Source organism: Alternaria conjuncta, assembly GCF_024043145.1.
Source record: "Alternaria conjuncta strain BMP 0040 chromosome Unknown scaffold_1, whole genome shotgun sequence".
In the NCBI taxonomy this organism is placed as follows: Eukaryota; Fungi; Ascomycota; class Dothideomycetes; order Pleosporales; family Pleosporaceae; genus Alternaria; species Alternaria conjuncta.
This window is the reverse complement of record NW_026250090.1, coordinates 993,355-1,009,714: the sequence shown is the minus strand read 5'-3', so window position 1 is coordinate 1,009,714 and position 16,360 is coordinate 993,355. Positions and strand designations below refer to the sequence as shown.

Sequence of the window (16,360 nt, the reverse complement as noted above, 5' to 3'; positions counted from 1 at the left end):
CAAAATTTTCTTCTACTGACGACTTTCCAAAGTGGGCAGTCTTTGTCATGGCAACGTTCCTTCGACATTCATTGTCACTGGTCATGAAAACCCACGGGTCGCGATACCTGATCAATCATGAATTGGTTGCGACTCTTTCACTAATTGTTGTATACAAACATTCTCCTCCTTGGCGCGTGCCCTTCCGTGGAACTTATTAACCCCGCTGCGAAGTCTGTCTCGCACTGTTTACGCACACCGAATTTATGCCTTCTCTTCCTGCCCGCTACGTATATAATCTCGACCCACTCTTCCCTCCTTCTCTATACCCCGCCCTCTTATTGATAATCTCCAAAAGACTTGAAGCTCTAGCTATATTCTGTCAAAATGGTTGAGTTTAGATACAGTCGACCTGCCGGTAACCGAGTTTGGCGTGTAGACAATGTCCCACGCGCCGCGACTGAAGACGACATCCGCGATTTCTTCCAACAGCATATGATCCTCGATCAGGTTCGCGCAGCTCATCCACGAACAGGGGCGAATTCGAGTGTATATGTCATGTTCGGGCATATGCATCCCGTACACATAGCGAGTGACTACATCCGTGGCAATCGTGTGCGCGTGGAAGCTGCTCCTTCTGGCAACTATATAGGTAAGTGTTCGATTTTGACAAGCCCTTCGCAAACTATTTGCTAACCTCTCCACAGTCAACGACAATCACGACGGTTTCGTTCGCCCTGGACTTTCTGGCCCTGACTCAGCCTTACCTGGACGGCCTTATGGTACTCGTGGGCTTACCGACTCGGACTTTCCAGCTCTCGGGATCACTCGCGAAGACGAAGAACGTCGGCGCGAGGAAGAGGCCGTGCGGCGTCGAGAAGCACGAGAAGCAAGAGTAAAGGAGAGCCAATTATTGCAAGAAGAACACGAAAAGGTCGTGCGGGAGCGTGAAGAAGAATCTCGAAAGGAGAAAGAACTAGAGGCTCAGGCCAAAGCTCGAGCGGAGCAGAAGCGTCTGGCACTTGCTGAACTGATCCCACAAGTTCTCCAAAATCTGGGTGACGTTTTGCCCCCGCATCGCGTCCCTTCTCCTGATCTCGATAATCGAGAAGATTCGCGGAACCGACTACTCTTTATGACCGACATCCCGCCCGAGCTCGATAACGATGTGGTCATGGCGTTTCTCCACCCGTTTCGCCCCGAAGGTATCGATCGTGCTGAACTCGGAGGAAATCGCATGTTGTCTGCTATCGTCTTGATGCAAACAGCTGAGGGCCGCGATCAGGCTGTTGAGCAGCTCAATGGCACAACACTTGCAGGCCAGAGGGTTGTCCTTCAGGCTTTTAACAATGTCACTCAAGATGTCCTGGACCGTGTCCTAAACCCACCCGTTCCAAACGCCCCCAGCTCAGCGAACCCTCCGCAGACCTCGAGCTCCTACTCCCCATTTGGAGCTTCCCCAGAGACCACGTCGCCTGACCCACCAGCTCCCGATATGTCGGCTCTCACGGCCGTGTTACGCAACCTAAACTTAGTCCAAGACCCGACACCAGCATCACCGCAACAAGCTCCCCGTGGACGTGGACGTGGACGTGGACGTGGACGAGGATCTTCTTCCAACCGCCGCTCCTCTGGACGGGGACGGGGTCGTGGCACCACGCAGCCGTCCGGTCAAGTAGTACAGCCACCATGGAATTACAATCAGACAAGCTACGCCCTGACTCGAGCCGATGCTGACCGCATCAATGCAGAACGGCAGCGTCGTAATGGAAATATCCGTGGAGGTCGTGGAGGCCGCGGTGGTAGACCAGGTGGCCGAGGAAACGGACGTGGTCAGTAGGTTGGAATGCCTCTTGCTTCGAAGATAGTGGATGTTGTTGCAGATTTTGATGCGTTTTGGACCTCTCGGATGCCTAGCGAAATGGTTTCCTTTCTCGACTCCTTCTTCTTGTATTCCAAGAGCAGGGCAGTTCGGGTGGACTAAACCCGGTACTTTGGTATTAGCACGACGCCCAGCCTGTTAGATACCGCGTATATTCTTTTATTTTCCCAAAGTTTCTGAATTCCGAATCTGCTATAAGTAGGAAGACTGTTGTCGGGGGTGGAAGTACTCGGCGCGATGATCTTTAAATTACTAGAGCTCCGCTTTCATCATTAGTTCTTCACTAAAATGGCCTAAAGTGATCTTCTCCAATACTCTCCCCAGCCGTTTTTTGTTCATTAACCTTAACGAGATGTCGTAGCGTGGTCGTGTAGAGAACAAAGACATGCGACCCGCTGCACCCATCTATACAGACTCTATTGCCGAAAATGCTAGATATTAAGTCATAACATGCGTCAGGGTATCAAAGGCAGTGGAAACAAGTCAAGGGGTCTGTAGGTCTGTGGCAAGTTCTTCAGATAATAATCAAGACACCGGAGCACAAGAGAAGTTGATGAAATTTATGCATGAATAGACGATTCGCACGTTAACCACCCAAAGGTGCCGCCACTAAAACGCAAGCAGGTATAAAAGCCAATCTACCATCCTTTTTCAAAGAAACGACTGCAAACATTCCAACATCTCCCTGCCGCTCGAATACCCCCATCTAACCGAAATGAGGAGCGTTAAGAACGATAGCGCAAGAAACACCACCAATAGTCCCCGCAATGGGGATAGTCATAATCCACGAAAACACCAAAAGCCCCACTCTCTGCCAGTTAACCGCCTTGAGCGTGCCATTGCAAAGACCCACACCAACCGTCGCACCGGTAATACACATGGACGTAGAAACAGGAAGCGAGTACTGCGAGAAGATAAGCACCGTAAGCGCGGCACCCATCTCCATACTACAACCTCTGCTAGGCGAGTGATAAGTAATCTTGTTACCCATGACCTTCATGATATTGTAACCGTAAGTAACGAGGCCGAGGGAGAGGGTAGCAGAGAGAACGGCGAGTTGCCAGACGGGTACGGATGCTTTGCTCTGCGAAGCTTTTCCTGTGTTCCAGGCGCCGTAGATGACGGCCCAGGGGCCGACGGCGTTTCCAATGTCGTTGGCGCCGTGGGCGAAGGAGGCGGTGCATGCGGTGAGGACTTGGACGAAGGAGTAGGTGTGCTCGACTTCGTTGGAGTACTTCTTTGCGTGGCTGTAGACGCGCTCCATGCGGCGGCCTTCGGGTGTGCCGTGGATACCGGTTTGCGCAGCGTGGATATCGTAGTTTACGCCGTAGAGGGCGCCGACGACGAGCATGGCGGGGATGCGCTTCAGTGTGATGAGCATGTTCTTCTTTTCGTAGATCTCGCCCGTTTGGATCTTGTTCTCGTGGAGGTAGCGCATGGCCCAGCCGAGAGGTCCCTTCTTGGCGCGGAGCTTGGAGTGGAAACGCTCTTGGCCCTGGGCGACGAGTTCCTTGTAGCTGGGTTGTTGGTGCTCGGCGATGTCGGTGGAGACGGCCATCTTCTCGTGGTCGTGGACGGTGATGCCCTCTTCGGAGTCGTTGTTTTGCTCGGGCTTCTTCATCTCTTCATCCTCTTGGACGACGGCATAGTCGGGAACAACGGCAGCCTCGACGCCATCCTGCGCGGGACGCTTGAAGAGAAGAGGGCCTTGAAAGACGTGGTACCAGCGGACGGTGTGGTCACGCTTCACAACCTTGGCGTGTAGGTAAGGGACGAAGAAGAGGAAGGACAGGAACGCTAGACCGACACCGCAAGACATGGTGACGGTTGCGACATACCACGCGGGCTTCTTGTTGAGACCGAGGTTGGGCGATCCCTTGTAGACGATGGAAAGTGTGCAAATGGTTCCAGCAACGAGGAAGAAGAAAGGTGCAGTCCAGATGGCCCATGGAATGGGGTTCTTGCGAACGTGGACGGTCATCTTGATCAGCATGAAGATGATAGCACCGAAGCAGGCAGAAGCAGCAGGTGCCATTCCGAGACCTGCGAAGATGGCACCAAGACCTTTGCCCTTGTTCCAACCCCATTGTACGTTGGCAGCACCGGCAACGGCGACACCAACACCAGCGACGGAAGAGATGAGCGAGTAAGACGATGAGACGTGAGCGGAGTGCTTGGTGCACCACTGTGTACGGAGTCAGTGCCTGTTCCACATGCAATGAGTACAGTGGCACTTACCATAACCCACATGGAGGCACCAGCGAGAGCACAAGTGAATGCGAGCATCTGAACACCGGCATCGTCCTTGAAAGCATTGGGAGGGATAATGCCGTTCTTGATTGTCTCAGCGGTACGAGCACCAACGGTAATGGCACCGACCATCTCGAAGATGGTACCTAGAATCATGGCCTGACGGTAGGAGACCGAGCGGGAAGACACGGAGGTAGCCCATGCGTTGGCAACATCGTCTGTACAGTATTAGTCTGGAGCATGATGAAGTCACAGTAGTTTTCACGTACTGGCACCGTTGTTGTATGCATCGAGCATGGCAAAGAAAGTGCCAATGGCGAAGACATAGTTGTACTGTGTAAGACGCGCCATGATGACTGATCCTCGAGCAGTACAAGTCGCTCAATGACAAAGAAGGCTGTTTGAAGTTGGAGCTGGGATGCCGAAAGTAAGGGAGGGGCCTCTGTGAGACATGTATATATATTGAAAGAGACGCTTCAGGTCGCTCTTTGCGGCGGAGAAGGCCCGCATTGGCTTACGGCGTCAATCCCTTCGATAGATTCCAGACTGATGGGTGACATCCGACGCCCTGCATCTCCAGCTACTATGCAGCCACCACTCAGAGGCCGCAACGTGAGAGCATTTGCCAAGAGAACGTGTGCTCGAAATGAAGCTGTGATTGGGTAGGGCGTAGCAGGATGGCGGATTTCTTGCCAAGGCCGTTAAGATCTCCCCACTAGCGCAGTCAAGCAACTCTGGTGAATGATGGCGGAGCTTAGCGTTTTCAGCACGCAACCTCTGATTGAAGCTACCAAGCCGATAACTTTGACAGCCATGTCTCTTGGCCGCATCTTGGCAAAGCTCGTAGCGTTCGGGCGTGGAGTGGTCTCGTGTAGAAACGGCAGCCAATGGGATCATCGCACGCCAAAACGTGGGTAACATCAACGGTCGCCAGACGTCGACATCCATCTACCAGCTGAACCAGGCCCTCCCACGGCCCTGGGTCTACCACCCCTCCCACGCATGTTATTTGCTCATGCGTTAATTCACCTTCCAGAACAGTGTCCGAAAGCTGACGGACAGGCCTAGGAATTTGCAACAGACTCTGCTTGGCGTTTCCAGCGTGCAAGCCGAAGATTAACGCACATACGCTACGCGACTGACATCGTGAGGTTTACCATCTCCGGAACATCGTCTAGCGGAGGTAGCTCCTGCGCGATTTTCGAGCACATATTTCGCGAATGCCGAGGCTGCTGTTCTGACCAACAGTGAGTCTGTATCACAACACATGGTGTCGAAGAATGATTCAAATGCCGCTGGATAGCATCAGGAGGGTGTCGCGCTTTGATGTACGAACCTTGGAAGATGCGGATGAACCCGTACAAAGCTAGTGACCTGCGAGTAGCTGAGATTGTCGGCGACGTCCTGTGTCAAAGTAACAAAGCGAGCTGTAATCTCGTTGTAGGTCAGACGAGAAATTTGATCTTGAAGTGCAACTTGGATAGAGGGGACCTCGCATGGCATCCCTTGGACCAGTGTGCGACTTGCGGGTCAACTCAATTACAGTCCGGTTCGGTGGTATCATGCGTAAGCTGAGAGCCATTTACCAACAGAGGCGGACTCTTGGCCCGCCAGGCGCTATGAGGAAGTACCTCCATGACGGACTCACCATCTGCGTAGATGATCCCGAGGAGCTATGTTTGCCATCAGACTATGCAAGTCCGGTCTCTTGGGGTGTGTACATCAGATAACGCAGCGGTATCCAGCGTTGGGCGACGATGTACATCCTATCGCTGCTGGTGTAAGATCCTGTCAATGCCTCGGTGGTGATCAGGATGCCGCGGGTGGTTTCGGAGACGAGATTCATTCCGCTGCAGTCGCCATCATCCACAGCTAACCAATAGTTGCAGGCGGAGCGGTGCCTTCGTTCCTTAAGATCGAGGGTTCTCAAAGAGAGTATCAACGCGTCGCTATCTCCAATTACGTTGGAAGCGTGACGCGTCGAAAATCGAAATCCCTTGTCCCTTCTCTTTCAATCGAATCGCGCTAGTCCAAACTGGCAAGCTCCTCTTCCTTAACAGAGAAGGACCGAAAGACACCGGTTGCCGCAACGACATCCAATTCATGGCGTAAGATAATATCGTTGGAAAGCGACAGAGGAGATAAAGTGCAAGAGAACGCGTCAGGAAGTTGCCAGAGGTAGTCAACTTAAGCTTGTGGATCGCGTTCCCCCCAGTTCGGTGTGTGCCCATCATTCCACAAAACAAGCCGCCTGTGTGCCGACTTATCCGGCTTCGCCCTGCACCTACGGCATCTGTGTGACGAAACGAAGGAGGGTTCAGGTACCCGTCTTGTGGGCATCTGCGATAGGTGGTCAGCTTTTGTTCTAAGCTTTTGGGTGGGCTTTAATGTGAAGTGGCGATCTTTGCAGTTGCGAGGTGGTGGAAGGTGAGACTCAGGTTGCATCATAGGGCGATATACCGCGAATACACATTCAAAGTATACATTAGAAGAAGCTGTCGGCGACGCTTGCTTGGAAAAATAAGTGCTATTATTACATGTAAAAGGCGAGTCCGCCCGTTTTGTCCATTCCATTAACGCCAGATCATAGCAATCCGAACCACGTTTTCCTAATATCCCACACCCACTTCGCCCGGGAAGCTAGCCCAGAACTCCTGAGTCGCATTGATCATCATAGCCTCTAACTCTTCATTCGTCAGGGCGAATGATTCGAACGAGTCGAGATTGAAGGTTTCGTCGGCTTCCAACGGGGGCACCGCTGGAGGCGTGGCCCACGAGAAGTTAGACGTGTAGCTGTTGGGTGTGGGCGCTGCAGCAGGCATAGGGCTTGTAGCGGGTAAGGGGCTTCTAACGGGTGGGTTGGTAAGGTTGGCGATCATGGGTTTGCGCTGATCGTTGTGCTGTTGTGAAGGGGATCTGCTGGAAGCGATGTCTCGAGCATCAGCTGGCTTTTGTACAGGCGAGGGCTGCAACGCGCCGTAGTCGATCATGGCATGTCGCAAGGCTCGCCGTTCTTCGGGTGATGCTGGGCCGTCCTGGCCAAGTATCGAGCGGTAGTACGCTTGCATGCGCCTGATGGTATCATACTGTGGTTGTCAGCGTGTGTTTTCTAGATGTTTAGAGTTACTCACCCAGGTCTCTGCCATGGGCCATTGCGTCTTCATCTCCTTCAGGAAATTGCAGCCCTGGATGACGCTCTTGCGCGCCTTCTCCCGCCAGCGCGGATCGTCATCACCACTCGGGAAGTTGAAACTGTACAGCATTGCGCCGACTGCAGTGTAGATGGTGAAGCCGATCCACGGCACTAGGCCTCTCAGGAAGTACACGCCGAAAGTGCGCATCTCTTCGAGCATGTCTAGGACCATGACAGAGTCTTTGAATAGCTCCTTGCGTGAAGTCTTCTCCCACTTCTTCCACATGTCACGGTGTTCGTCGTAGGAGTTGGGCGTCTCTTCGGGGTTCGCCCCGTTCTGTTGCGGTCCCAGGACGGGCAGGTAGGCGCGATGCAGGAACATGTAGCTCATGAAGTGTATGCAGTGCATGTAGCAATACGCTTGGCCTTGCTCGACGGCATTGTGGCTGTGGAGGGTGAAGAGGTCGTACTGCAGGCGCTGCGGGAGCGAGGCCTTCCAGCCTTCGAGTTCGTATATGAGCTGCTGGAACTGCGACGAGGAGGCCCATGGCAGTTCGCTCTTGAGGTCTTCAGAGCACGCCCAGCGCGCGACCTTGCCCCAGATGTTGGCAGCGCGCATGCTATATCCGATGATGCCAATCTCTCCTACTGGCAGGGCTACTGGCGGCATGCGCTGTGAGTTGTCTAGCTGGGGTGTGCATACAGGCTCCCCGAAGACGAAGTCCTCGCGCTCGCAGGGCAGCTGAATCTTCATATCGGCGTGTGTCAACGATCGCTTGCGCCCCTTGCCGCCACTGAGCAGCGAGTCCATGAGGAAGCAGGTCCAGGCAGTCCGTCGGCGCACTTCAGCCTCGATGAACTCCTCGCGCGTCGGCACGCGGTTTCGCGGTATGCCGGTCTCGCGCGTCAGGTCCATGACTTCGACGAGGCGTATGGCCATGCCCAGGTATATCCACGCCCGCCTTCCATTGCCGGCGCCCCAGTCATGGCCCGTCAACATCAACAGGGCTTGGACGCGGCTTATCGAGGGCGTCTCGAGGTCCTGCTGCAGGATCTGGCGGGCGTGGGCGGCATAGGCATTGCTGGCCTCAGTCTGCGACCGGAAGGGCGACGGCGGCTCCTTGACGAATCTACGTCATGTTAGCAGTGCGACTGCCTGCGCTGTGGGTGCTCGCATACCTGATGGCCAGTGCCAGGATCGCCCAGGCCATCCATGGCTCGAGGGTGCGGTCGCGGATCCGGCGCAGCAGCGTCGGGGTGTGGTGGAAGCTCCACTTGTAGCTGCATCTGAGGTAGCTGTTCTTGACCTCGTCCGTCAGCAGCTCAAAGGGATCGAGGCCGTCGAGCAGCGCGGATGCCGCATTCGGCGACGCGTGCTGTGCCGCCTGGGTGCCGGTCGGCAGATGTGCGTCATGGCGGCCCTGACGGGGCGCTACAACCGTCGTACTCGAGTTGGCTGGTGTCGGCGTGTCTCCAGCGTCTCCTGCATCTTCAGAGGGCCGTGGTCGCTTGGGCTTGCGGTGTATCGCGCTGGTTCCTGGCGCTATCGTCTGTCAACACGCGCACTATAGGGGACGGCAGGAGCTTCGACGCACCTGGGAACTCGCACCGATCGGCGCGCCCGCACTGCTTGCACCTGTCGCACGGCGGCCGGTCTTCGTGGATGCACTTCTGTTTGGCGGACCTGCAGGACACACACGCCACGGGATTGCGCATGGTCGCGATGCCTTCCAATGTTGGAGAGGCCAAACATCGACGGGTGAGGGACGACCCTGCCTCGGTCGCTCTTCCCCGTCGCGATCTGCTCTCCGCATCCCGTGCCTGCCCAACATTTGCGCTAGGGCGGCCAACGCCGAGCCAGCAGATACCTGAACCTTATTCGTATTTCTTTTCGTTTTTATCACGAATGATCTATTTCACAATGTCTATTTTCTCGTCGCTACTTCTGTGCACCTTGGCTTCAAGTATGTCTTGCCTTGGTGAAGCAAACATTCGGCATGAAATATCCCCAGGAAGGAACGATCCTCGGCATCCACCCAGGGAAGTAGTCGCGACAACATCGTCACAGCCACCACCTGGGCATGCGATACAGTGCTCATAGATCTGGCCTGTTGCCTATGAGGAAACCTGAGCAAGCTGTGTCCTTTGCGGTTTGCTATCAAGACAGTCGTCCTATCTTGTTTCCCTCCAGCGTCCCCCATTCCAAAGTCAATTCCTCTACTCCCATTATATCGAGCACATTTTATAACTCAGGTCATCTTCGCAGCTTCTGTCCCTATGTCTCAGCACTGTAGACTGGACTTTAGCCCCATCGTCACTAGATTCTCATTCTTCACCTATGATGACTCCGGCTGAAGAGCTACTGTATACGCAGAGCAGGAAAATATGAACCACCGTGACGCCTCTCATTCACCAGTCAGTCTCGGTCGCCCTTGTGCTGGTCTTTCAGCCACGTCTTTGTCCAACACGCATTCACTTTGCACGGACCCTACCACCACGTGTAGCTATCGTTCTTCCCCTTCACTACCACAATCTATTCGTAATACTCACTCGATTCCTGATTCGGGCTTAGTGGCGTGTACAATAGCACGTACTCAACCCCTGCTTACCTACACGAATTTGATCCGACATCTACTTGATATTTTCGCTTTCCAAGTCCTGCTTTCGTTTTGACAACACGCCTCCCAGCCACAACACAACGCCAGTAAATTTGTCGAGATATTGCTAACCCCCAAACGCAATGGCTCATTCCTCGGCCGCCAACGGCCCTGGCTACCAAACATACGCAGTTCCTCTGGCTGGTGGTAAGAGGAAGCGGGCTACTGCGAACAGCCAGTCAGAATCGGTGAGCCACTTGTCTTCAGATCCTTTCCTTCTGAACTAACGCAGACGTCTAGGCTGAACCCAATGCGACTCCCATCGCAGCGCCTTCAAAGAGGAGTCGCCCCAACGAAAAGGAGTACAACGCCAAGTACATGGCTGAGACGTGCTTCAGCGCGTACAAGGCGCGCTTACACATCGCCGGCTACTCGCAGTATACTGCCGACGTTGCAAACGACTGGCGAGAGGATCTTGTCGAGTTGTTCAGCCACGCCGCGTTGAAAGGAACCATGAAGCAGGATGCTGCAGCTCGTCATGTCATCCCTCGTCTGACAACTCTCATCCCTCAAAAGAACGAAAAGAAGGGCGCGCTTGTGAAGGAATTTGCGAAGCACTACCAGACTGTGCGAAATGACATGATGGTCATCGACAGAGTCATAGGAAATGGCTCGAAGGTCGATGAACAATCCATCGTCGAAGCACGCGAGTGTATCAATGGCCTACACCATATTCTCGCCAAAGGAGAGCAATGGCGCAACGTCATGCCTTACACACCGCTGCCAACCTACCGGCTTCGAGCCCTCCGCGACTTGATGAAGTATTCACGGCCTCACCACCTCCTCGGCGATCTGATCACCAATATTGAAGACATGGAAGGCTGGCTCAGCCCGCCACCTGCGAGCTTCAATTTCCCGACTGGGTCAATTGATGAGACGATGGAGACGTTGCAGAAAGCAACCGAAGACAAGATTGCAAAGACCAGCATCGGCCCCGACGCACACCAGATGGCAGAATACCGAGCGCAAAAGGCCGAAGCCCTGCGTCTGCAGAAAGAGGAACAAATCCGTCAGCAAGAGAAGGAACGACATGACGAAGTCCAGCGAGTTCAAACAGAGCGAGATCAGCTGAAGCAACAAATCAAGTCGCTCGAGATGACCGCCGCAAAAGAACGTGCTCAAGAGAGTGTGAAGAAGGTCGCGGAAGTTGCAGCAACAGCTCAACGCGAGAAGTCATACAAAGACCAGATTGCGCAACAAACAACTGAGATCAACAGACTCAAAACCGACCTAGCCAACCTGTCTGCTAAGCAGGCAGCCCACAATAAGCCAGAAGCCACCACGACATCGTCACTTCCAGTTACTGCAGGACAGAGTAGCGCTTCAATGAACTCTTCCTTCACTAGCAACCAGACTGCCAACAGTAGCTTGTACCAGCCGCAGAGCTCTCTAGGCACTTCCTTCGGAAGCTCTGTAAATGGTGGGTCATATGGGCAGCTAGGTTCATTCGGCCAAGTTTCACACTATCCTACGCCGAAAGACGACGACGTCCAAATGATGGATACTCGAGGGTCTGATAGCTCGCAGCAACACCCGGGCTTTGGTCAGGTCGGTTCTTCAACGTCGATCACACGCGGCGTAGGCCAGTCGAACCCCTTCAATACTCATATCCCCAACGGCGCTCCCTCACATCCCTTCGGAATGTCAGCCGACGACGGCAACTTCAAGGCGGCTTGCCCAGCATACAAGAACGGGACCTGCACATTAGGCAGGAGTTGCAAGCTACCGCACACCGCATGCAAGTTCTGGTTGAGCGGTAGTTGCAGATTCGGTGGGAGATGTAAACACAGCCACGATCCTTTCTTCCTCACAGAAGTCGCATCGAAAGGCCAGTCAAAACAGTTTCCACGGGCTGACCAAATGGTCATCGATCCTGTCCCTGCACCACAATCAGGCAATTTTTCCCAAACGAATCCCTTTTCCAGTCACCTGCCGGGCGGTTCAAATCCACTCGGTGGGGGGATGAAGGGGAATGGGCGATCTACCTTGCAACCTAAGCAGCAAAACCAGACTTTTAGCTTTCACAATAGCAACAGCAAGAACCCGTTCGGCCACGCCCCACCACCAGCGCCAGCAGTGCGCAAACCGACGCTTGCTGAGCGGGTAACAAGGGGTGAGCAACCCACCTCTTTTGATAACCAAACGCCATTTGGTTACCATACCCCACCAACTGGCCCTCGAGGAAACCGTTCACTCGCCGACAGGATAACAAAGAACGATCAACCGATGCCACATCAACCTCAACATCAGCCTCCTACTATTCGCATCGAACAATCTCTAGAGGATATCATCAATGCATCTGGAGCGCGCAGGAACGAAAAGCAGGCAAAGCCGCTTCAATCGGAGACTCTCTGTAGGTGGCAAAAGACCTCGCCAGCCGGATGCACGAATACTACTTGTGGCTATAAACACGATCCGCCGAAGACGATTGGTGCGACAGCTGGGAAATTAGGGGGTGCGAGGGGGTTGAGGAATCCGTTCAGTCAGATTGGGGATATCCTGAGGGGGAATCGGTAGGCGGGAGGCTACGTTGGAGAGTTTGACGTTTGGAAGTCATCATGAAGTGTAGGTAACGATTCGACAGTGAGTTTGTCTTGATATGTTTGGGTTTCCTCGACTACTGCGTATTCTTTATACTGGGTCGTCATCTGGTCTACTCCAGGCTTCTACTCGGATGTACATTCTTCTCCTGTCTATGACGATCGCATCAGCGCTCCGAGATACGACTCTGTCCACCGATGGTGTTTCGACCTCAACCTGAAACACGCCTCATAGCTTCTATACTAGGACTTTTTGCCTCTCGCACAGCCTCCGCTATGTCAAGTGCGGTCTCCGACACTGTTCTGGAGCCACTGGACAAAGCGCCACCAGACACGAGTTTTCGGACCTGAACACGGACAAAGCCGGGACTCAACCCATGACCTTTGTAGCCACCGACTCTTTGTTGTAGCACTTCTAGCTATGAACCAGCGTCGAGGCACATCTTATGATCGTGACATTGTGTTACAAACTGCGCCTGCATCCCAGTATCTTCCACCAACCAAGAGCTCAACACACGATAAGCAATATGGGAATGACAAACATGTCTCACACATCAAATCCCAGCAGTGCAGGCTGCCAAATAGACATCATAAACCACATCCAAGCCATCCAACAAAACTGGTTCATCCACCCCGCGACCTCAGAAGAACCCATCCTCCCACCCTCACTCCTCGCCGGCGTCCCAATCAACTGCCTCCCGGCCCCAATTATCCAAGCCATCCACGAACTCTCTACACTAACCATCGGCCAAAGAGACCGAGCGCACAATCTACTAAACACCTACTTCCAGGCACGCATCCGCGAAGGCTCATACAGTGGCAAGTCCCAAAAGATCTTCGCCATCTTGGAAATCAGCGATGTGAAGAAGGCGTGTGAGAGTTTGCGAAGAATGAGCCGAGGTCGCGAGATGCAAGGACCCGTCCCGATCAAAGAAGATGAAACGAGGAAGAGGAAGTACTCGATTAGACAGGAGATGAACGCCGTCGTTGAGGATGAACAAGACGAAGACGCACAAAGACTAGCGAAACGACTGAAAGAGGAACTTTGCGTCATCTCCGAAGACGACCACAGCAAAAACAACGAGCCTAGCACGCCAATCTGCATCAACTTCGATGACATAGCCACGCCCCCGGATTCACAAGCTACGATAACAGCAACACTTCCTTCTACAACTACCACACCGCAGACGCAGCGCCGCTCCCGCCCCCCTCCGATTGTCATTGCTGAGATACCCACGCCTACAGCTACATCTCCTGGAATTGTCCCACCGTTTTCTTCTTTCACGCCCTTGTTCAATAGCCTAGCCCAGGAGTTTGGCGGAGATCCGGATACGCCTTGTCCGGTACGACAGAACACGTACCAGCCCACGCAATCAGATCTCCTTAACATTGCGGATAATAGTTACGGTAACGACAAACTCACCAGCAACGATAATAATGCAAACGGCACTCTTTTCGAGTCCTACATGCGCGATACATATCCAGTGCCGAGGATAGATGCTCGGGTCCAGGCAGCGCAAAGAGCGACGCATGAGTTTAATGTGAGGAGGATGGAGGTGATTGAGGCGCAGAGAGTATTTGAAGAGGCAAGAAGGAGGTTTGTAGAGGCGAAACGGAGGATGGAAAGCGTGAGAGGAGGGGCGGTGTGGCGGTGATGAAGGGAGTGAGATTGGGGAGACGAAGGTCGGGTATTGTTACTTGGCTGGTGACAGTTTCGTGGGGGTTTTAGAGTAGATATATACTAGATACGCTGCATTTAGCATCAGTTACTTGAAGTCTTGAACAGAATGTTTGACACCTAGTTGTACCCGTCAGAACGCCAACCCAAAGTCTGAATGCAAGATTTTTTAATTCCACTATTATTACAAGCAGGATATCTGCCCTGCACTGCCCGCACCCTCATCACATCTCACCACTCCTCCTCCTGATATCCCCCAACTCAACATCATCCTCATCCATCTCAACCGCACACCCGTCATCCTCCCCATTCGCCTTGTTCATCTCCTCATCACTGCTGTCCACATTGACCGGTGTAGCAACCCCCGAGTCCACGAACCCTGGCGTGGTACACGCACTGCCCCCCGTCTTCTTCGCCTTGAGCCCATACACAGTATTAAGTTCCTTCCGCATCTTGTACTCCTTCTCACCCCACGTAAGACAAAAGCCGATTCCTGCTAGAACCGCAAAGACAATCCACACGCACTTGAGACTCTGGGTAAACGCATTGATGATCTCGGCTTTGATGGTGGGGGATGTGGCTTGCGTGGCGATGAAAGATGCAGTAGCGCGTTGATACGCCTGCCCGTTTTCCAGTTTAGCGCGAGCAGTCGCAGAGGAGATGGTAGGAAGGAGAGATGCGAAACGGACGTTGAAGATGGCACCGGGGATGGCGACACCGAAGAGAGAGCCCGTGCCGCGGAGGAAGGCCCACGAGCCTGCGCTTGCGCCGGTTGTGGATTCGGGGAGCTTGACTTGTACGGCGGGGAGCATGGTGCTGATGACTATGCCGAGACCAGCTGCGGTGATGAGCTGGAGGGAGAGCCAGACACCAATTGAGGACTTGGCGTTGAGTAGTGTGCAGAGACCTAGGCCGAGCGTCGTCAAAGCGAAGCCGATGATGTGCATGGGTTTGTATTTGCCCCAGTAGCTGAGCAAGGGCCCGCCGACCGCGGCTAGGACGACGATAACGAGGGTCGTGGGCATGACTTCTAGACCTGACTGTGTGGGCGAGGAGCCCTTGACTGCTTGAAAGAAAGGCGGGAGGTAGAATTGGAAACCGTACGTTATGAAGCCGTGCATGGTTGTTAATGCGAAAGCGATGTTTGTCGTGCGGTTCGAGAAGACGTGCGGTGGCATGATGGGGTATTTGCAGTAGGAGCAGCGTTCCCAGAAACCGAAGCCGATGAGACCCAGGATACCGAAGACCATGGGTATAACGACAGAGACGTGAGACCAAGGCTTCGGTGCGCCGCCTGTGCTGAGAGCGACGAGTAGCATCAGAACAGAGCCCGTGAGCATGCCGCTTCCTACGTAATCCACTTTCTTCAACTCTTGTCGAAGGGTTGTTTCTGGGGTAGTGTTACTTCCACCGACATTTAGCCAGCGCCAGATGACGACCAGGGAGATGGCGCAGACGGGTATGTTGATGAGGAAACACCATCGCCAACCGTGTTCAGCGAAGACTCCTCCAAGGAGTGGACCGAGTGTGGTGCCAGCGGCGAAAGCAACGTGCTTGATCGCCAAATACGGGCCTCTCTTTCTCAATGGCACGATATCGCAGAGAATCATCTCGGCGAACAGATCAATTCCACCGGTTCCCAGACCTTGGACAATGCGTCCAGCGATGAGCACTGCGCCGTTCTGTGCGCCGCCGCAGATAGCTGAGCCCACTGCGAAGACGGCAACAGCAGTCATCATAGGACTTTTCCTTCCCCACATATCGCCGAACTGAGAGTACAGGGGCTGGAAGATGGTGCTCGCGAGAAGGAACGCGGTCGCAACCCAGGAGAATTTCGTGCCGAGATCCAAAGCCTCGGAGATGGTGGGAAGGGCGGTATTGGTTACACTTCCCTCGAGGGCGGAGAGAAGTAATGGGATGCATATGGCAACGAATGATCGCCAAAAGCCCTCCGATCGCTTCCATTTGGCGGAGGGTGTCTGAGAGGGAAGAGAAGGAGGAAGCGTAGGGCGACTGAGGCGGCGAGAGAGGGTATTGTTGAATACTTGGGGCTGAGTGAGTGGTACACTTCCCAAATCCTGTTCCTCAATGACGAAGTCGACTTTGCGCTCCGTTGTAGGTGGTGTCGTACCCATTGTAGAGTCGGATGAAGACATCTTCGAAGAAGAGCGAACGTTCCTCCGGTGCTCCTGGAAAGGACTGATGAGTGAGAATAGCGATATGTTAAAGGAGACCCTGTCT

The 16,360-nt window shown here is 53.8% G+C and overlaps 6 protein-coding genes across 6 annotated transcripts; 3 read left to right on the top strand and 3 right to left on the bottom strand.

The window, feature by feature from the left end:
- Positions 1 to 366: 366 nt before the first annotated feature.
- J4E85_000352 (uncharacterized protein) lies at positions 367 to 1,819 on the top strand (the record flags this gene model as incomplete). The annotated part of the gene is made up of 2 exons (XM_051464644.1): positions 367 to 631; positions 687 to 1,819. The coding sequence occupies 2 exons, from the start codon at positions 367 to 369 to the stop codon at positions 1,817 to 1,819; spliced, it is 1,398 nt and encodes a 465-aa protein (XP_051331165.1).
- Positions 1,820 to 2,567: 748 nt separating this feature from the next.
- Positions 2,568 to 4,462, bottom strand: J4E85_000351 (uncharacterized protein; the record flags this gene model as incomplete). Its single annotated transcript, XM_051464643.1, has 3 exons — positions 2,568 to 4,046; positions 4,100 to 4,329; positions 4,381 to 4,462. 3 exons carry the CDS (start codon positions 4,460 to 4,462, stop codon positions 2,568 to 2,570), a joined length of 1,791 nt encoding a protein of 596 aa, XP_051331164.1.
- A 2,258-nt stretch (positions 4,463 to 6,720) lies between these two features.
- On the bottom strand, positions 6,721 to 8,960 carry J4E85_000350 (uncharacterized protein; the record flags this gene model as incomplete). Its single annotated transcript, XM_051464642.1, has 4 exons — positions 6,721 to 7,197; positions 7,243 to 8,374; positions 8,424 to 8,787; positions 8,840 to 8,960. 4 exons carry the CDS (start codon positions 8,958 to 8,960, stop codon positions 6,721 to 6,723), a joined length of 2,094 nt encoding a protein of 697 aa, XP_051331163.1.
- Positions 8,961 to 9,984: 1,024 nt separating this feature from the next.
- J4E85_000349 (uncharacterized protein) lies at positions 9,985 to 12,418 on the top strand (the record flags this gene model as incomplete). Its single annotated transcript, XM_051464641.1, has 2 exons — positions 9,985 to 10,089; positions 10,142 to 12,418. The coding sequence occupies 2 exons, from the start codon at positions 9,985 to 9,987 to the stop codon at positions 12,416 to 12,418; spliced, it is 2,382 nt and encodes a 793-aa protein (XP_051331162.1).
- A 565-nt stretch (positions 12,419 to 12,983) lies between these two features.
- On the top strand, positions 12,984 to 14,073 carry J4E85_000348 (uncharacterized protein; the record flags this gene model as incomplete). Its single annotated transcript, XM_051464640.1, has 2 exons — positions 12,984 to 13,982; positions 14,047 to 14,073. 2 exons carry the CDS (start codon positions 12,984 to 12,986, stop codon positions 14,071 to 14,073), a joined length of 1,026 nt encoding a protein of 341 aa, XP_051331161.1.
- A 270-nt stretch (positions 14,074 to 14,343) lies between these two features.
- J4E85_000347 (uncharacterized protein) lies at positions 14,344 to 16,254 on the bottom strand (the record flags this gene model as incomplete). The annotated part of the gene is made up of 1 exon (XM_051464639.1): positions 14,344 to 16,254. The coding sequence occupies one exon, from the start codon at positions 16,252 to 16,254 to the stop codon at positions 14,344 to 14,346; it is 1,911 nt and encodes a 636-aa protein (XP_051331160.1).
- Positions 16,255 to 16,360: the final 106 nt, after the last annotated feature.